This window comes from Sceloporus occidentalis, unplaced genomic scaffold (genome assembly GCF_023333645.1).
Source record: "Sceloporus occidentalis isolate IW3139 unplaced genomic scaffold, rSceOcc1.0.p SCAF_3, whole genome shotgun sequence".
Taxonomy (NCBI): domain Eukaryota; kingdom Metazoa; phylum Chordata; class Lepidosauria; order Squamata; family Phrynosomatidae; genus Sceloporus; species Sceloporus occidentalis.
In genome coordinates, this window is record NW_028316983.1 from 247,987,802 (window position 1) to 248,004,104 (window position 16,303).

At 42.6% G+C, this 16,303-nt stretch overlaps 1 protein-coding gene across 2 annotated transcripts; it reads left to right on the forward strand.

Moving 5' to 3' along the window:
- Window positions 1-489: 489 nt before the first annotated feature.
- Window positions 490-16,252, forward strand: LOC149317752 (putative flap endonuclease 1 homolog). 2 transcript variants are annotated; one of them, XM_089518153.1, is made up of 11 exons: window positions 490-912; window positions 2,000-2,090; window positions 2,497-2,599; window positions 4,675-4,720; window positions 5,574-5,656; window positions 7,548-7,681; window positions 8,645-8,705; window positions 11,430-11,561; window positions 12,041-12,192; window positions 13,139-13,286; window positions 14,962-16,252. In XM_089518153.1, the coding sequence occupies exons 1-11, from the start codon at window positions 831-833 to the stop codon at window positions 15,031-15,033; spliced, it is 1,104 nt and encodes a 367-aa protein (XP_089374279.1). In that variant the 5' UTR covers window positions 490-830; the 3' UTR covers window positions 15,034-16,252. The 2 variants fall into 2 exon arrangements, with proteins under 2 accessions (XP_089374279.1, XP_089374280.1); XM_089518154.1 differs by lacking the exons at window positions 7,548-7,681; window positions 8,645-8,705.
- The last annotated feature ends 51 nt before the right edge of the window (window positions 16,253-16,303 follow it).

The following is a 16,303-nucleotide window of genomic DNA, read 5'->3' on the forward strand; positions in this document are numbered from 1 at the left end:
GGATACAAATAAAGCATTATTATTATGATGTACTACAGAGACTATTATTACTATTATATTGTTATCCTTCCTGAATCTTCGTTCGCGAAGTAAAACCAGAGAGAGAGATTATTATATATTACATTATTATATATTATATATATTAACATATATACAATAATATAATATGTAATAATATAGTAATAATAGTCTGTATAACAATAATGATGATGTTTTATTTATATATTATTATTACTATTACTATTATTATAGAGGCTATTATTAATACTATAGAGACTCAACCCAAAGGAGTGTAGAGCGGCAATACTGAACCATAGAGACTAAGGGCCCTGAGAGACTAGAGCGGTAGCTACCCTAGAAACGCAACCGGAAGGAAGGGAGCATCGAACCATAGAGACTAAGGTCCACATAGAGGCTAGAGCGGTAAGAGAGAACCATAGAGATTTAAAAGCGAAGCGGAAGATGCGGAGGCTAGAGCGGTCACACATAGAGGGCCATAGAGAGTAACCAATGAATAGGGCCGACTAGAGAAGCGAAAGAGGAGAGACGATCCCAGTTCCGCCATGGGAACCCACCGGGGGACCTTGGGCGAGTCACACTCTCTCAGCCTCAAAGGCAAAGCTCTCTCCTTCCCAAGGACATCCCATGGCAGCAGGGTCTCCGTGAGTCGGAAGAGGTTTGAAGGCGCACCGCAGCAGCCATCCCCATGAAAGGGGTGTGAGCTGGTGGTTGCTGCGCACTCTGCACTTGCTCAGAGGCACTCTTGCTGCGGGGAAGGGAAGCTGGGCACCCACCGGCCAGCCTCCCTTCCTCCTCCGGACCCTCCGGCCATGGGCATCGCCAAGCTGGCCGAGCTGATCAAGGAAGAAGCGCCGGAGGCCGTCCGCACTGTTTCGCTGGAGCAGTTTCGGGGTGAGAGTGGCGTCAATTGGGGGGCGGGGGGCGGACCGCAGCCGGAGACAGCCTGAGAGGACCCACGGGCATCAACAGCTTCATCAATGACTTGGATGAAGGAATAGAGGGCATGCTCATCAAATGTGCAGATGACACAACATTAGGGGGAATAGCTAATACCCCAGAGGACAGGATCAAGATTCAAAAGGACCTGAATAGACTAGAAAGCTGGGCCAAAGCTAACAAAATGAAATTCAACACAGAGAAATGTAAGGTATTGCACTTAAGGCAGAAAAATAAAATGCACAGATATAGGATGGGTGACACCTGGCTGAATGAAACTACGTGCGAAAGGGATCTAGGAGTCCAAGTAGACCACAAGTTGAACATGAGTGAACAGTGTGATGCGGCAGCTAAAAAGGCCAATGCTATTTTAGGCTGCATCAATAGAAGTATAGTGTCTAGATCAAGAGAAGTAATAGTGCCACTGTATTCTGCTTTGGTCAGGCCCCACCTGGAATATTGTGTCCAGTTCTGGGCACCACAATTCAAAAAGGACATTGAGAAACTGGAGCCATGTGTCCAAAGGAGGGTGACAAAAATGGTGAAGGGTCTGGAAACCATGAAGTCCTGTGAGTAATGCCTTAGGGAGCTGGAGAGATAAGTATGAGGTGGTATGATTGCCCTATTTGTATTTGAAAGGGAGCAAGCTTGTTTTCTGCTGCTCCAGAACAGGACACAATGGAGCAATGGATGCAAGCGCCAAGAAAAGAGATTCCATCTGAACATTAGGAGGAACATTCTGACAGTCAGGGCTGTTCAACCGTGGAAGACACTCCCTTGGAGGGTGATAGAGTCTTGGAGGTCTTTAAACAGAGGCTGGGTGGCCAGCTGTCGGATATGCTTTGATTGAGAATTTGGCAGCTGTTGACCATAGAGTTGTGCTGGAGAATCTAGAAATTCCTAAAGAGAACATATTAATCAAACCTGCAAATAATCAGATCTGCAAAAGTCAAAACTGCAAATATGGAGGGATGACTATAAATGAACATAATAACAGATAATGATAATAACAATTAACACTTCTTCCATTTGCTTGTCTCAGGCCAGGTGGTGGCTTTGGATGCCTCTGTGGCCATTTACCAGTTCCGCACAGCGATGCCCAAGATTGTCAACCGCCACGGACAAAATATCAGGTGAGCAGCTGCAAAGTGGAGGGAAGGTGACAGTTTTCTTTCTCTCTCTTTTGCTTGAAGCAGGTGAGCTCCAGCGTCACTCAGATTCCCTTTTTCCCCAAACTCACCTGGGGCCCATCTGCACTATGGAATTATAGCACTATTATTCCACTTTAACTGCCATGAGTCTGACCTGCAGAATCCTGGGAGTCCTGGAGTGAAAATAATAATAATAATAATAATAATAGTTGTTATTATCCCTAGTTGGATTCTGTTTTTAAATGGTTGTGAGTGGCCTTGAATCCCATGCTGGGAGAAAGGCAGAATATTGAATGAATAAATGAATGCACAAAGAAAGAAAGAAAGAAAGAAAGAAAGGAACTCTTTCCTATGAGAATAAAATTAATGTCAGTTTTTCTCTTCTCAGTCCCTTGCAGGGGCTGTTTTACCGGACGTTGTATCTCCTGGAAAATGGCATCAAGCCCGTGTTTGTGTTTGATGGAAAACCTCCGGACCTGAAACAGACGGTGGTGCGTAAGTGAGAGAATCCTTTGGGTGCCCAGAGAAATAGGGCAGGAGAAGGAACCCAGAAGATCTTGGGTCCTGTTATTGCAATGAGAGAGGAAGGATAAAGATGAGGATGATCACATTTATTTATATCTTGCCTTTCCTCCAGTTTGGGACTCAAGATGGCTTACGATAGACAAACTACCTTGGATCCTGCATGAGGAGATAGGCAGCATGTAAATCAAATAAATATTTAATAATGGAAAGATAGTGAGGAGGAGGCTAGTTTGGCCACCTCCCTGCTTTGCTTTCTCTGGCATCTACACTGTAGGAATAATGGACTTTGACACCATTAACTGCCATGGCTCCATCCTATGGAATCCTAGGATGTGTAGTTTTACAAGGTCTTCAGCCTTCTCTGCTAAAGGGTGTTGGTGTCTCACCAAACCACAAATCCCAGGACTCTGTAGGATGGAGCCATGGCAGTTAAACTGCATTATTTCTGCAATGTAGTTGCAACCAAATACAATCAGCCCTTTGTATCCATGGGTTCTGTATCCACAGATTCAACCATCCATGCCTTGAAAATACTGTATTCAGAAAATATAAACATTCCAGAAAGCAAACCTTGACTTTGTCATTTTATAGAAGGGATGCCATTTTACTCTGCCATTGTATTTAATGGGACTTGAGCATCCATGGATTTTGGTATCTATGGTGGGCACTGAAACCAAACCCCAGCAGATACCAAGGGCCTTTTGTACATTTTTCTTTAAGTAGGTGCTTAATAGGTAAGCACAAATTAGGTACATGTTTTATTTATTTATTTTTAAACTAATGCTTGGTTTTAAATGATTTTATATTGTTTAATGTGGGGATTTTAAATCATTTAAAAATTCTATTAAGTTTGAATATTTTTGTATTTTGTATATTTTATTTATTTATTTATTATCCTGCCTTTCTCCCAAGTTGGGAGCCACGGCGGCTCATAAACACATTAAATCCACACTTTAAAAAAAGAATTAAAATAGTCTATTTTTATGTAGTTTTAAATGGTTTTTAGATGATGTTATGTTTTTATTGCAGTGTTTTTTGAAATGCTTTTTACTTGTGAGCCCCTTGGGTCCCTTCTGGGAGAATCATAGAATCATAGAATCATAGAGTTGGAAGAGACCATTAGGGCCATCCAGTCCAACCCCATTCTGCCATGCAGGAAATCCAAATCAAAGCATCCCTGACAGATGGCCATCCAGCCTCTGTTTAAAGACCTCCAAGGAAGGAGACTCTATCACCTTCCGAGGGAGTGCATTCCACTGTCGAACAGCCCTTACTGTCAGGAAGTTCCTCCTAATGTTCAGGTGGAATCTCTTTTCCTGTAGCTTGCATCCATTGTTCCGGGTCCTGTTCTCTGGAGCAGCAGAGACCAAGCTTGCTCCCTCTTCAATATGACATCCTTTCAAATATTTAAACAGGGCTATCATATCACCTCTTAACCTTCTTTTCTCCAGGCTAAACATCCCCAGCTCCCTAAGTCGTTCCTCATAGGGCATGGTTTCCAGACCCTTCACCATTTTTGTCGCCCTCCTTTGGACACGCTCCAGTTTCTCAATGTCTCAATGAGAAAGGTGGCATACAGATGATAATATTTTTTTAAAAAAACTGATTCTTTTTGGAAGCCACTTTGGGTCCAACTCTGGGAGAAGGGCAGCATATAAATTAAATAAATACATGAATAAATAAAGGTGAGTGCCGGTCTAGCCTCTTTGAGAACGACAATCCTGAGCCCTGAGGGCTGCTACTGGGAAGGCCCTGTCTCCCGCATACAGGTGTACCTATGAAGGTAGTGGGATAGAGAGCAGGAAGGAAAGGTTCAAAGTCTCAAAACATGGACAGGTTCATTAGGGAGAAAACCGTCCTTCAAATAGCTTGGGCCTCAGCTGTATTGGCTATAACCAGGCTGGGAAGTGGCAAAATCAGGCAGCCAGCAGAGGAATAAGAGTGGCTGTGTGTGTGGATCGGCACCCTTGTGACTGGGGAATATGATGGAATGAGAACTTGGGAGATGAAGTTTTGTGAACTTTGATTTTTCCTCCTACAGTTGGCCAAGCGGGCTGCGGTTACTGGAATCACAAAGGAAGCTGAAGGTAAGGATGTGCTGAACTCTATCCCATCACAGTTTAGAATCATAAAATTGGAAAATCTCTGAAGGTTCATCTTGTCTAGCTCCCTGCCAGATCAGGAATCAATGGCTAAAGCAATCCAGCAAACTCTATCCAACAAAGGAGAATTTGCTATCCTCCAAAGCAGTCTGTCCCACTTTTGAGGAAGCTCTTCCCAACGTTCTGTTGGAATCTGCTTTCTCATCATTTGAATCTGTGGCTTTGGTTTTTGTCCTCTGCAGTAGTAGAAAACAAGCTCATTCCACCTTACGCAGTCGGCCCTCTGTATCCATGGATTCCATCAATCATCTATACCTTGAAAATATTTTAAAAATATATAAATTCCAAAAGGGAAATCTTGATTTTACCATTTTATATAAGGGACACTATTTTAGTACACCAGTGTATTTATTGGGCCTTGAGCACCCATAGATTTTGATATCCACTCAGTGTCCTGGAATCATACCCCATCGGATACCAAGAACCTACTGTACAGGACAGCCATTTTAATATTTAAAGATGGTTATCAGAGGAGAACTGGACACAATATTCCAGGTGAGGTCTGACCAAAGCAAAATAGAGTGATGCTACTACTTCCCCTGATCTAGACACTAGGCTCCTGTTGATGCAGCCTAGAATTCCATTGGCTTTTTAGATGCTGCATCACTCTGCTGGCTCATGTTCAGCTTGTGCTCTCCCACAAAGTCGACTAGATCCTTTTCACATGTACTGCTGTCATGTCATCCCATATTTGTGATGTTCCTTTCTTTCTTTATACTCTTTGTATGCAACTTGAGACAATAAAAACTGTATCTTAAATTTGTTCCCTCCCCACCAGATTCTACAAGTGACCTACCAGAACGGCTCCGAAAACAAGACTCTGAGACTCTGTTGAGCTGCCTGGGAGTTCCTTATGTGCAGGTAACAAATGCGGGGTGTGTGTCTTATCACTGCCAAAGAAGGGTGGGTCAAAGATATTTTTTGGGCCTATGGTGGGGTGCAGTGTCCCTTGAGTTTCCTCCTCCTCCTCCTCCTCCTCCTCCTCCTCCTCTTCCTTCTTCTTTTTTTGGTGGGGGTGAAGCCATTCTGGGTTTAGGTCTGAACTTTAACAAAACTCTTTGTGATGATGAACTTTATTCCCTCCAAAGGGGTCTAGCAACTTGGATGGTGCGAAGTTGAAGGCTTTCATGGCCGGCATCCATAGTTTTTTGTGGATTTTTTGGGCTATGAGGCCGTGTTCTGGAAGAGTTTGTTCCTGATGTTTCGCCAGCAGCTGTGGCTGGCATCTTTAGAAAATGTTGGCATGGAAGAGAGTGGGGTATTACTTCCTCTCAACCAACATTATATATACTCCACTCTCTTCCATGCTGTGAAGATGCCGGCCACAGATGCTGGAAAAATGCCAGGAATAAACTCTTCTAGAACATAGCCTCATAGCCTGAAAAACCCACAAAAAACTATAACTTGGATGATGTCTTTACAATTTTGAGCAAAATTTATAATGGATTCACCACCCCATGAGCATAGGGATAGGACCTAGCCTCCCTAGCTTCCATCACTGGAAACATGTGGATCTGGTGGCAACCCTTTCTTGTAGCCTAGAACCCTTAAAGAGTGGTGGTTTTTGTAAAAGCCCATGTCTCCTTGCTGAAAAGGTCAGAATTCTGCACCAAAGAAGCACAGATTCTATGCTGAGAAATGTGGAATTCTTTGCCCTGCTTGAGGTGCTTAAATATGCACCTTTCTTTCTTTCTTTCTTTCTGGTATGATTTATCTACCTTGCACTGACCCGGGGTGTGGCTATGAGGCGAGCAAAATGAGGGCACACTCCCCCCATAATGAAAATTAAATAATTCAATATTTTCCATACCTTGGCTCATTAATTAATGAGAATGACTACTGCTGTCAAGAAATCAGAAGACTAGGACTTGGAAGGGCAACTATGTAGGAACTAGACAAGACCCTGAAATGTAAATATAGATAATTGAATACTAAATTTGGGATTGTCCATGCCATCACATTTCCTATGTCTGTGTACAGTTATGAAAGCTGGACAGTGAAGAGAGCAGATAGGAAGAAAATCAACTTGTTTTGAGATGTGGTTCTGGAGAAGAGTTCTGCAGATACGATGAACTGCTAAAAAGACAAATGAATGGGTCCTGGAGCAAATCAAACCCCAAAGTCTCCCTAGATGCTAAGATGACTAAAGTGAAGTGGTCATATTTTGGCCATATCATGAGAAGAACAGATTCAGAAGAACAGAAAAAGACAATAATTGGTAGAGTGGAAGGCAGTTAGCAACAACAGTGAAAGCCAGCCTCTCCAAATAATTTTTTCCTGCAATCCTCAGTTGTCTAGCATAGCAGAGAGTGAGATACTGAAAATCATTTACATTTATAACTCTTCTATTTGCTATGCTCACTTATCCTCGATTACTCTGCCTGTCTCTTTTATTTGGACAACTAAACTGTATTTCTGAATGTCCAACTGCAGTTTTTAAATAATTGCAATGCTAGAAAATTGGAGACAGAAGGAAAATTTCATATGGAGGGCAGAACTCTTATTGAGAGGAAATGCACTCATCTTTACCAATAAAGCAGGCGCCTGAGCAGTGTGTGTCTCCTTTATGTCAAAATACAGGGAAGACAATTGCAATTTGCCTCCTCTACCCCTTGTTTCCCACCTGTTTTTGAAAGATATTTAAAATTATATGATATTTTAACCTTAGGAGAAAGATGGGACACAAAATCAATCAACTGGAGAATGTATATTTCTGTATTTAGAATGCACTGGGCTTTTCTCGCTCCCTCAGGCTCCAGCAGAGGCAGAAGCTACCTGTGCTGCTCTGGTGAAGTCTGGGCTTGCATCTTGCACAGCCACTGAAGACATGGATGCCCTGCCCTTTGGGAGCGGACGTCTCCTCCGCCACCTTAATGCCAAAAATGGGTAAGCACAGGAGCATTAATACCTGGCCTTTTCCACTCAGGATCATGAACAGAAATAATGGCATCTCTGGGCATGTGCAGAGGGTTTTTCACTCGCAGCTGAATGTCTACAACACCTCTGCCATACCCTCCATATTTTACATTTGAAAACAGGGACACATGTGGAGAAACATCAGAGAGTGGTCAGGAGGGCAAAAGTTATGAATTAAAGTTTAAAACACAAAAGCCAGGGGAAGCTGCAGCAGTTTGCTTTTGCCTCGAGGGGAGGATAAGATTTACCATCTCCTCCTCTGTTCTCCTTCTACTGAGTTAATGGAGTGGAAACTACTTTTGCTCTTTGAACTCAGTTTGCAGCAATTGAAGTAAGCTGAGGACAAAAAGGGAATGTGGGAGAAAGAGAGAGAAACTGGGACAGCTACAAAAGAGGGTCTCCAGGGACAGTCCCTGCCAAATTCTGCTCCCCACAGATCTGTGAGATAAAAGGAAAGAGTTTTGAGGACAAAGCAGGACTGGGAAAATGTGAGGAAAATGTGCCAGAAGTCCCATGTAAGTATACTTTTCAAGTTCAGGGAAATAGTATTTATAGTTTCAAAGAAAGTCTAAGGATGCGTCTGCATTGCAGAAATAATTCAGTTTAACACTGCTTTAATTGTCATGGTTTCATGCTATGGAATCTTGGGATTTTAAGCTTGCTGTGGCACTGCAATTCTCTGACATTGAAGGCTAAATATCTCACAGAACTACAAGTTCCACAACTCCATAGCATTGAACCAGTTCCATAGCATTGGGAGTTAAAATGGTATCAAACTGCATTATTTCTTCAGTGCAGATCCAGCCTCTGGTTCAGAGTGCCTCATTTTAGCAACTAGTCCTGAGGCATGACAGTGAGGATGTGTTAAGGCTCAGTGCATTTGGGGAGAGCACCGTGTTTGGAGCCTGATTTGTTCTGGCTTTTCCCCCCTAGTGACCTGGAAGAAATCTCCTTACCTGTAGTTCTGCAAAAGCTGAACCTGACGCATGAGCAGGTGAGGGCAGGTGGAAGCAGTGGGTTGTGTGTGTGTGTTGGGGGGGGGAGGGTTGGTGTTGGTGGTTGTGATGAATTTATGTTTCTGAGTATTCTTGAGCTCCACTTACTCTCCCCACTATCACAGCTAAAAGGATGAACAAAGGGAAGACTCTGTGAGTTCAGACTGGCAAGAGAGAACAGGACCCATTAAAACTCTGTTGGCTCTAGCACTTCCGTCTATCCCCTCCTCTGACCCTTTCCAGCTATGGCTCCTTTTCGTTCTTGCCAACCCACCAACGTGGGGACATTAAACAGATCTTGCCCCCTCTACACCTCTTCCTCCTTTGAGCCATTATCTCCTCATGCAGTAAGTCCATAGTGCCTCCATTTTGGTTTGCACAATGGCATGCCAAGTATATATGACACACAATGTGGATGATTTTTAATACCACTCCTCCTTAGGAAACAGCTTTTCACATACAAAAAAGAAAAAATATATTACAGAGCATTAAAAAAAAAGAAAGAAACACACCAATGTGCAAACAAACACAAAAGAGACAACATGTAGATATATTCTTACTTCACTTCCTCTAGAACAGGCGTATAAGTTTGCTATTTCTATAAAGGTTCATAGTTACCAATAATTGTTAATAGGCACTGCAGTTCTCTGACATTGAAGGCTAAATATCTCACAGAACTATAAATTCCACAATTCCATAGCATTGAACCAGTTCCATAGCATTGGGAGTTAAAATGGTATCAAACTGCATTATTTCTTCAGTGTAGATCCAGCCTCTGGTTCAGAGTGCCTCATTTTAGCAACTAGTCATGAGGCATGACAGTGAGGATGTATTAAGTCATTAATAAACTTGGTGCTTTCTTTTTAGAATACATAAACTATGTTCTATGTCCTATGTTAATTATAAATAAATATTGTATAAATTGTTTCCCTCTGTGTTTTCTTATTACCTTTATCTCATATCATATAACATATACTATATATCATATAACATATCTGTAGTCTATTATTCCTCTCTTTCTTTATTTCCCTGTTCTTGTCTTTTTTTCTTTTTTGTATGGGAATAACTTTTATATGTTTCTTTAAATAATAAAAAACATTTTAAAATAGGAAACAGCCTTTCCTGGGTCTGGTGGAGTTGCTGATCAGGAAGGAAAGGGTGCACACTCTTTGTGCCACTCAGCCAGCCAGGGCATCACAAAGGGGTGTGTGGGCTACACTAGGTGACACCCTAAGTTGGGGTGACACCACTACACCACCCAAACATATGCCTTTTGGCAGAAAGGGGCCGTGGCATTCACCTGCATCCCTTTAAAATGCCGAAGAGATGGTGTGAGTGGGGCAAGGCTGAGTAGGAGGAGAAAGGAGAGACCCCAGGTTTTACATTTTAATTTTTAAAAACATTTAAAAATTTAAATGGTTCAAATTCTTTTAACATTTTCTTCAAAAGCATCATTACATCTTACCAGATTTTTCTCTCTAACTACATGGAACTGTGTACATGTAAAGACATTTAGGATATGGAAACACAAAATGACTTATTTTTCTGTATTGCCTGCCAGCCTGTAAGGGCTCCAAAGGCAATGAACAAATAAAAGCCAATTAAATTGATACAGAGATAAAGGTGTGACTTGTGTTATTGCAGATATCCCAGGAAACAGTCAGGGAGACCCCAGAAATTTGCAAGAAATCAGCAAGTTTTATTAGCCGGCGTGCTTCAGAGGAATAATTTCCAAAGCCTCAAGCCCAGATCAACAGGTGGAATTCCCTTTTATAGGGATTCAGACAAAGAACTCTTGAGCTACATCTTGATTGGTATATAGGATTTAAACATAGGTATATTATGTTCACTCATTGGTTACAGAAAAGTATACAATTTGAACCCCATGTTGGTACCCATCAATCCCCTTTACCTGGACTGTTTTAACTCACTGTTTCAGCCTGGCATTAATTTAAACATTCCTTATTCTGGCTTAATGCTGACATTCAGGCGCCAGAGATGTAATGAAGAGGCCATAAAGATGTCGCTTTGACCTCCTCAGTTATCTATCTCAGAAACAGTTTTTTGTCCTTATTTCATGTCCAGGCCTTCTAACAATTAACATATTGACTATATAGATTGGCTACCTCTAGAAATTAATTTTATTGACTTTCTTTCACCCTCTTCAGTGTTACTTCCTGTCACCATTTTGTGAGGAACTCTAGAGGAAAATGTAGATGCACCCAAAGATGTACATGATGTTGTTATATATATATCTTCAGTTTTGCATCTTCTGATATCTGCAGTTTCTACACCTACACTTTAGAAATAATGCAATTTGATGCCACTTTAACTTCCATGGTGCCATCATACAGAATCTTGGGATTTGTAGTTTTCTGAGGCAATAGTACCCTTTGGCAGAGAAGAATAAAGACATTTAAAATGACAAATCCTAGGATTCCATAGGATGGAGCTACAGTACTTAAAGTGGTGTCAAACTACAATTTTTCTACAGTGTAGACACAGCCTCAGTTTAACTTGGTCTTCTGCTGGGGGCATGCAGTCTGAGCCATCTGGAGGGATGCTGGTTTGGGAAAAGACTTGCTTAACAAGTGGTTGATGGATTTCCAGAAATGGGGAGTGGAGGAGGTTTGGCACAGTAGAATCCAGGCTGGGGATAATTGTTAATTTTGCTCCTTGACATCATGACCCATTCTCCTTTCTTTTCATTGCCATTGATCTAGTTTGTGGACCTCTGCATCCTGCTGGGCTGTGATTACTGTGAAAAGATCCGAGGATTTGGCCCCAAAAAGGCCCTGAAGCTGCTCCAGCAACATGGGAGCATCGAGCAGGTGGTGCAGCACACCTGTCGCCAGGTATGTGTGTTGCGTCTTCAGTTCTTCATAAACCTGGGTGATGTGCTGAGAGCTGGTAATGTGGGCAGCTGTAAAGAAGGACTGTCTATAGGTTTGCCAGGATGGATACGGGATGGAGCCCTTTTAACTTTAATCCCAAACATACTGAGAATCCATCAAGCTGAACAAAGGTACCTGTTTTCTCTTATCTTTCAAACTGTGCCTCCGCAACCCATTCCCATGGTCTCCACTAGGGAGGCAGGAGCTGTGTTAGAAGGGCATGGCTGCAAGTGAAGGTTTGAATTTCAACGTCACATGGCACAATTATGGCTCTTTGAAGCCACTTGAACCTTTATGGCTCCATCCTACAGAAGCCTCTGGGCCCAAGGTGGAGGGTGAAGGACATACCTTGTCTGGTGGTTCATGTCCAAGCCAGGGATCTCCTGCTAGGAAAAAGATGGGATATTAAATGAATGAATGACACTTTCTACTTTTTGCAGAAACACCCATTGCCTGACAACTGGCCCCTGGAAGAGACCCGGCGGCTCTTTCTGCAGCCTGAGGTGGCTCAGATGAGCCAGGTGGTTCTGGAATGGAGGGAGCCGGATGAGAAGAAGCTGGTGCAGTTCCTTGCTCGGGAGAAGCACATGAAGTAAGTGCTGGTGGTGGTTTAGGCAGGATGCCTGGTGTGTGCCTGGTCAGACCTCACCTGGAATATTGTGTCCAGTTCTGGGCACCATAGTTCAAGAAGGATGTTGAGAAGCTGGAGCATGTCCAGAGGAGGGTGACCAGAATGGTGGAAGGCCCTATAAGGAGAGCTTAGGGAGCTGGCTATGTTTAACCTGGAAAAGAGGAGGTTAAGGGGCGACACAATAGCCATGTTTAATATTTGAAAGGATGTTATATTGGAAATGCAGCAAGCTTGTTTTCTGCAGCTCCAGAGAATAGGACCTGGAACAATGGATGCAAGCTATAGGAAAAGAAATTCCACCTAAACAATAGCAGGATCTTCTTGCACGGGAGAATGGGGATGGATTGAATAGCCCTTGTGATCTCTTCCAACTCTTAATTTCTATGGTTTGGAAAAGTTGGAAGAGGTGTCAAAGTCCATCCCATCCAACCCCTCCTGCCATGCAGGAAGACACAACCCAAGCTCTCCCAGTGACAGATGGTTATCTAGCCTCTTTAAAAACCTCCAAAGAAGGAGACTCTACCACCCTCCAATAGTTCACTCTTCCAACTCCTGGCTATCACCAACCCCTGAACTAGATCCAGCAAGGCCTTTCTTCTTTATATTGTATGCTTTGCCTAAGAGAGGGGTGTGTTTGGCCTCCAAGGTGCTTTAGATTGGAGGAGCAAAGGAAACTTTTTTTGCAGTCTGTCTGCTCTACTTGGGGATGCTGCCTGGACTAGGCGGTCTGGGCAGAGCTCAGAAGAAGTTAGTCTGTTTTGGACTACAACTCCCAGCATCCCAGTGCTAATTGGAAATTGTAGTCCAAAGAAGGTAATGTTTCCAACCAGTGTCCTAGCCCTTTCTGCCTCCATTTGCCATGGTATCTAGTTAGGCCTCAGCAATAAACAGAGTCTGCATTTCACAGCGAGAGCCGAGTTTGTCGTCGAATGGAAAAGTGGCGGGAGAGCCGCCTGAAGCAGATTCAACCCCAGTTGATGGGCTCCTTGACGGAAGGCAGCCCAAGGCAGCAGAAGATAGGAGAGTTCTTCCGGATCAAGAAACATCAGAGCGAGGTGAGAGGAGGGAGAAACTGTTGCAGCCAGTTAAGCAAAAAAAAAACAGGGAAAGAGCAGGAAATAATACTAGTACTAAAACTAAATTATGATGATGTTGATGATGATAATGATAATTTCTTACCTGCCTCTCCCTATGTATCAAGGTGGGGAACAACAACAAATAGGGCACACAACATATAAAACCATACAGATGAAAAACAATCAGTCCATTCATTAAAATTAATAGTTTAAAAATCACTTGGTAGGCCTGCAAGAAGAGACCGGGGTTTAGTGCTGTTTTAAACTCGGGCTGCATTTGCACCATTTTCATCATCGTCATTTTCATTTGTATGCTGCCTTTCTCCCAGAAAAGGGACCCCAGGCGGCTCACAGAGAAAAAAAACATTTTAAAAACTTTACAATAAAAATGTAAAACAGTTAAAATAATCTGAAAACAGCATGAATTTACATAAAAATACACAGATGTTAAAAAACATAAACTAAAACATGCACACCATATAAAATCCACCCTGATATGATTATATAAGGAGGAATATAATGCAGTTTGACAGCACTCTAACTTCCATGGCTCAGTGCTATGGAATCCTGGGATCTGTTGCGGTACCTGAGCTCTGACAGAGAAGGCTAAATATCTCCCAAAACTACAAATCCCAGGATCCTAAAGCATTGAGCCATAGAAGTTAAAGTGTTGTCAAATGGCATTATTTCTGCAGTGCAGATGCAACCTCAGATATCTTTATCCAGCTGATGAATCTGCTCTGGCAGGTCATTCCACAATCCAAGGGCGGCTGAAGAAAACATCCTCCAGGTAATAGTCTAGTTTTGGCTGCCTGAAGTAGATGTCCCCCAAGGACCAGAGTGTACAGGATGGATTGTACAGGAGAAGGCAGTTCTATAGGTAATCTGGACCCAAATCATCTAGGGCTTTAATGATAACAACTAACACTAGAATAAGGGTAGAATTCAAAGATATAGCCATGTTAGTCTGCAGAATCAGGATGTAGAGAGATCTTGTAGCACCTTTGAGACTCACTGAAAGAAAGAAGTTGGCAGCATGAGCTTTCATAGACTTCAGTCTACTTCCTCAGATGCATATGCAGGAAGTAGACTTTAGTCAACAAAAGCTCATGCTGCCAACTTGTTTCTTTCAGTTAGTCTCAATGGTGCTACAAGATCTCTCTACATTTGAATAAGGATTGGGGGCCTGCTCTCAGCTGGATGAAGCTGCCATTCAGCCCTCCCCAAATCTTCACATAATACTGAAAGCTCATCACTGCTATAGGATAAGTTTGACTGGTGACAAACGGATGCAACAAGTGACCTACAGCAGAGGAAGCATCACAGCTATTTAGTTGATGGAACAAAGCAGATGGTGGAAACATGCTCCTAAACTTTCTTTTTGCAGATAGATTTATAGTTTTGCAAGTTCTTTTGTTTTCTCTGTCAAAGAGGGAGACAAATCCCAGAATTCTCTAGGATGGAGCAAGGCATATAAAGCGGCGTCAAACTGCATTATTTCAACAGTGTAGAAGATGCACCCCAAGAAAGTAGCTTCCCCAGACTTTTAAATAATGATTTCATTTTGTGCTTTCTCCATTCCTATAGGAAGTTTTGAAGAAAAGCTGAACTGGATGGCACATGCCTCATTCTGATTTGCCATTCATTTTTACAGGGTCTCAGCAGCCAGCCTTGCAGGAAGAAGCAAAAACCCAAGGACCAGCCAGAGACTGCAACTGGGACTTGAGAAAAGCATCTTTGAGTATTCATTTTTAGACTTGCATCCTCTGTCTGCCAACAAGGCATTGGACACTGAAGCTGCCGAATCACTGTCCCAAAAGAGCAGCCTGCAAAGACGATGTTCCTGGACCAAGATGGAGATGCTTGCCAAGAGAATGATGGGATCTGCAACACATTATGGGAATCTTAGCAAACCCTCCATCCTAGTGGGATCTATTTGGGATCAGGAGCCTATAACAGTAGATTTCTATGTTTGGAGGTGCATCTTCACTGTAGAAATAATGCACTTTGATACCAACTGTATTTAACTGCATGGCTCCATCTTACAGAATCATGAGACTTGTAGTTTTGTGAGGCACCATCACTCTTTGGCAGAGAAGACTAAAGACCTTGTAAATCCCAGGATTCCATAGGATGGAGCTAATGCACTTAAAGCGGTGTCAAACTGCACTATTTCTACAGTGTAGATGCACCCTGGGACTTTTGGGGTCCTTTCACACTGTATAATAACAGGACTATATAGGCTGCATCTACGCTGCAGAATTAATGCAGTTTGACACTGCTTTAACTGCCAGGGCTCCATGCTGTGGAATTCTGGGGTTTGTAGTTTTGTGAGATGTTTATCCTTCTCTGCCAGAGAACTCTGGTGGCACAACAAAGTACAAATCCCAGAATGCCATAGGATGGAGCCATGGCAGTTAAAGCGATGTCAAATTGCATTAATTCTGTAGTGTGGCAGCAGCCTGTGATTCCACATCTAACAGACATGGGGACTTGCTGTGATAGCCTGGGATTTGCAGTTTGGTGAGGCAGAACAACTGCAACTCCCAGGTCTCGAAAGCACAGAACGACAGTTGAAGTGGAATGATTCAGCTATAACTGTGTAATGTGGAAAGGCCCTTAGTTTATGAGTGTAGCATTCCCTTCAATCACTAACACTACTCAGTGTGAATTTTGGGGGGTATTTTCACTTAGTACAACACTCGCAATGAATCCTTGAGCATGAACTCTGTGTTCCTGATATAGGGACGCAGGAAAGTTGCCTTACCCAAGGACATACCATTGGTCTGTATAAGAATTTCTCTTAATTTTTCTACCTTACTGGAGACAAATCCAAATTGTAACCAGATTTTGTATTTTCCAAAGCTAGTGTGTACATGTGTGAATCTGCAATTGTTATATTTGATAGCACTGAGTCATGGAAATTAAAGGAGTCATGGAAATAACTACTTTATTTCCGCAGTGTGGATACATCCATAATATACTTAACTACTTCA

Excerpts from the sequence above, each read along its gene's own strand:
- LOC149317752 (XM_089518153.1), top strand. The coding sequence starts at position 831 with ATGGGCATCGCCAAGCTGGCCGAGCTGATCAAGGAAGAAGCGCCGGAG. Across the intron at positions 7,682-8,644 it reads CACCTTAATGCCAAAAATGG|TGACCTGGAAGAAATCTCCT; the intron begins GTAAGCACAGGA and ends TTTCCCCCCTAG. Across the intron at positions 13,287-14,961 it reads TCAAGAAACATCAGAGCGAG|GGTCTCAGCAGCCAGCCTTG; the intron begins GTGAGAGGAGGG and ends TCATTTTTACAG.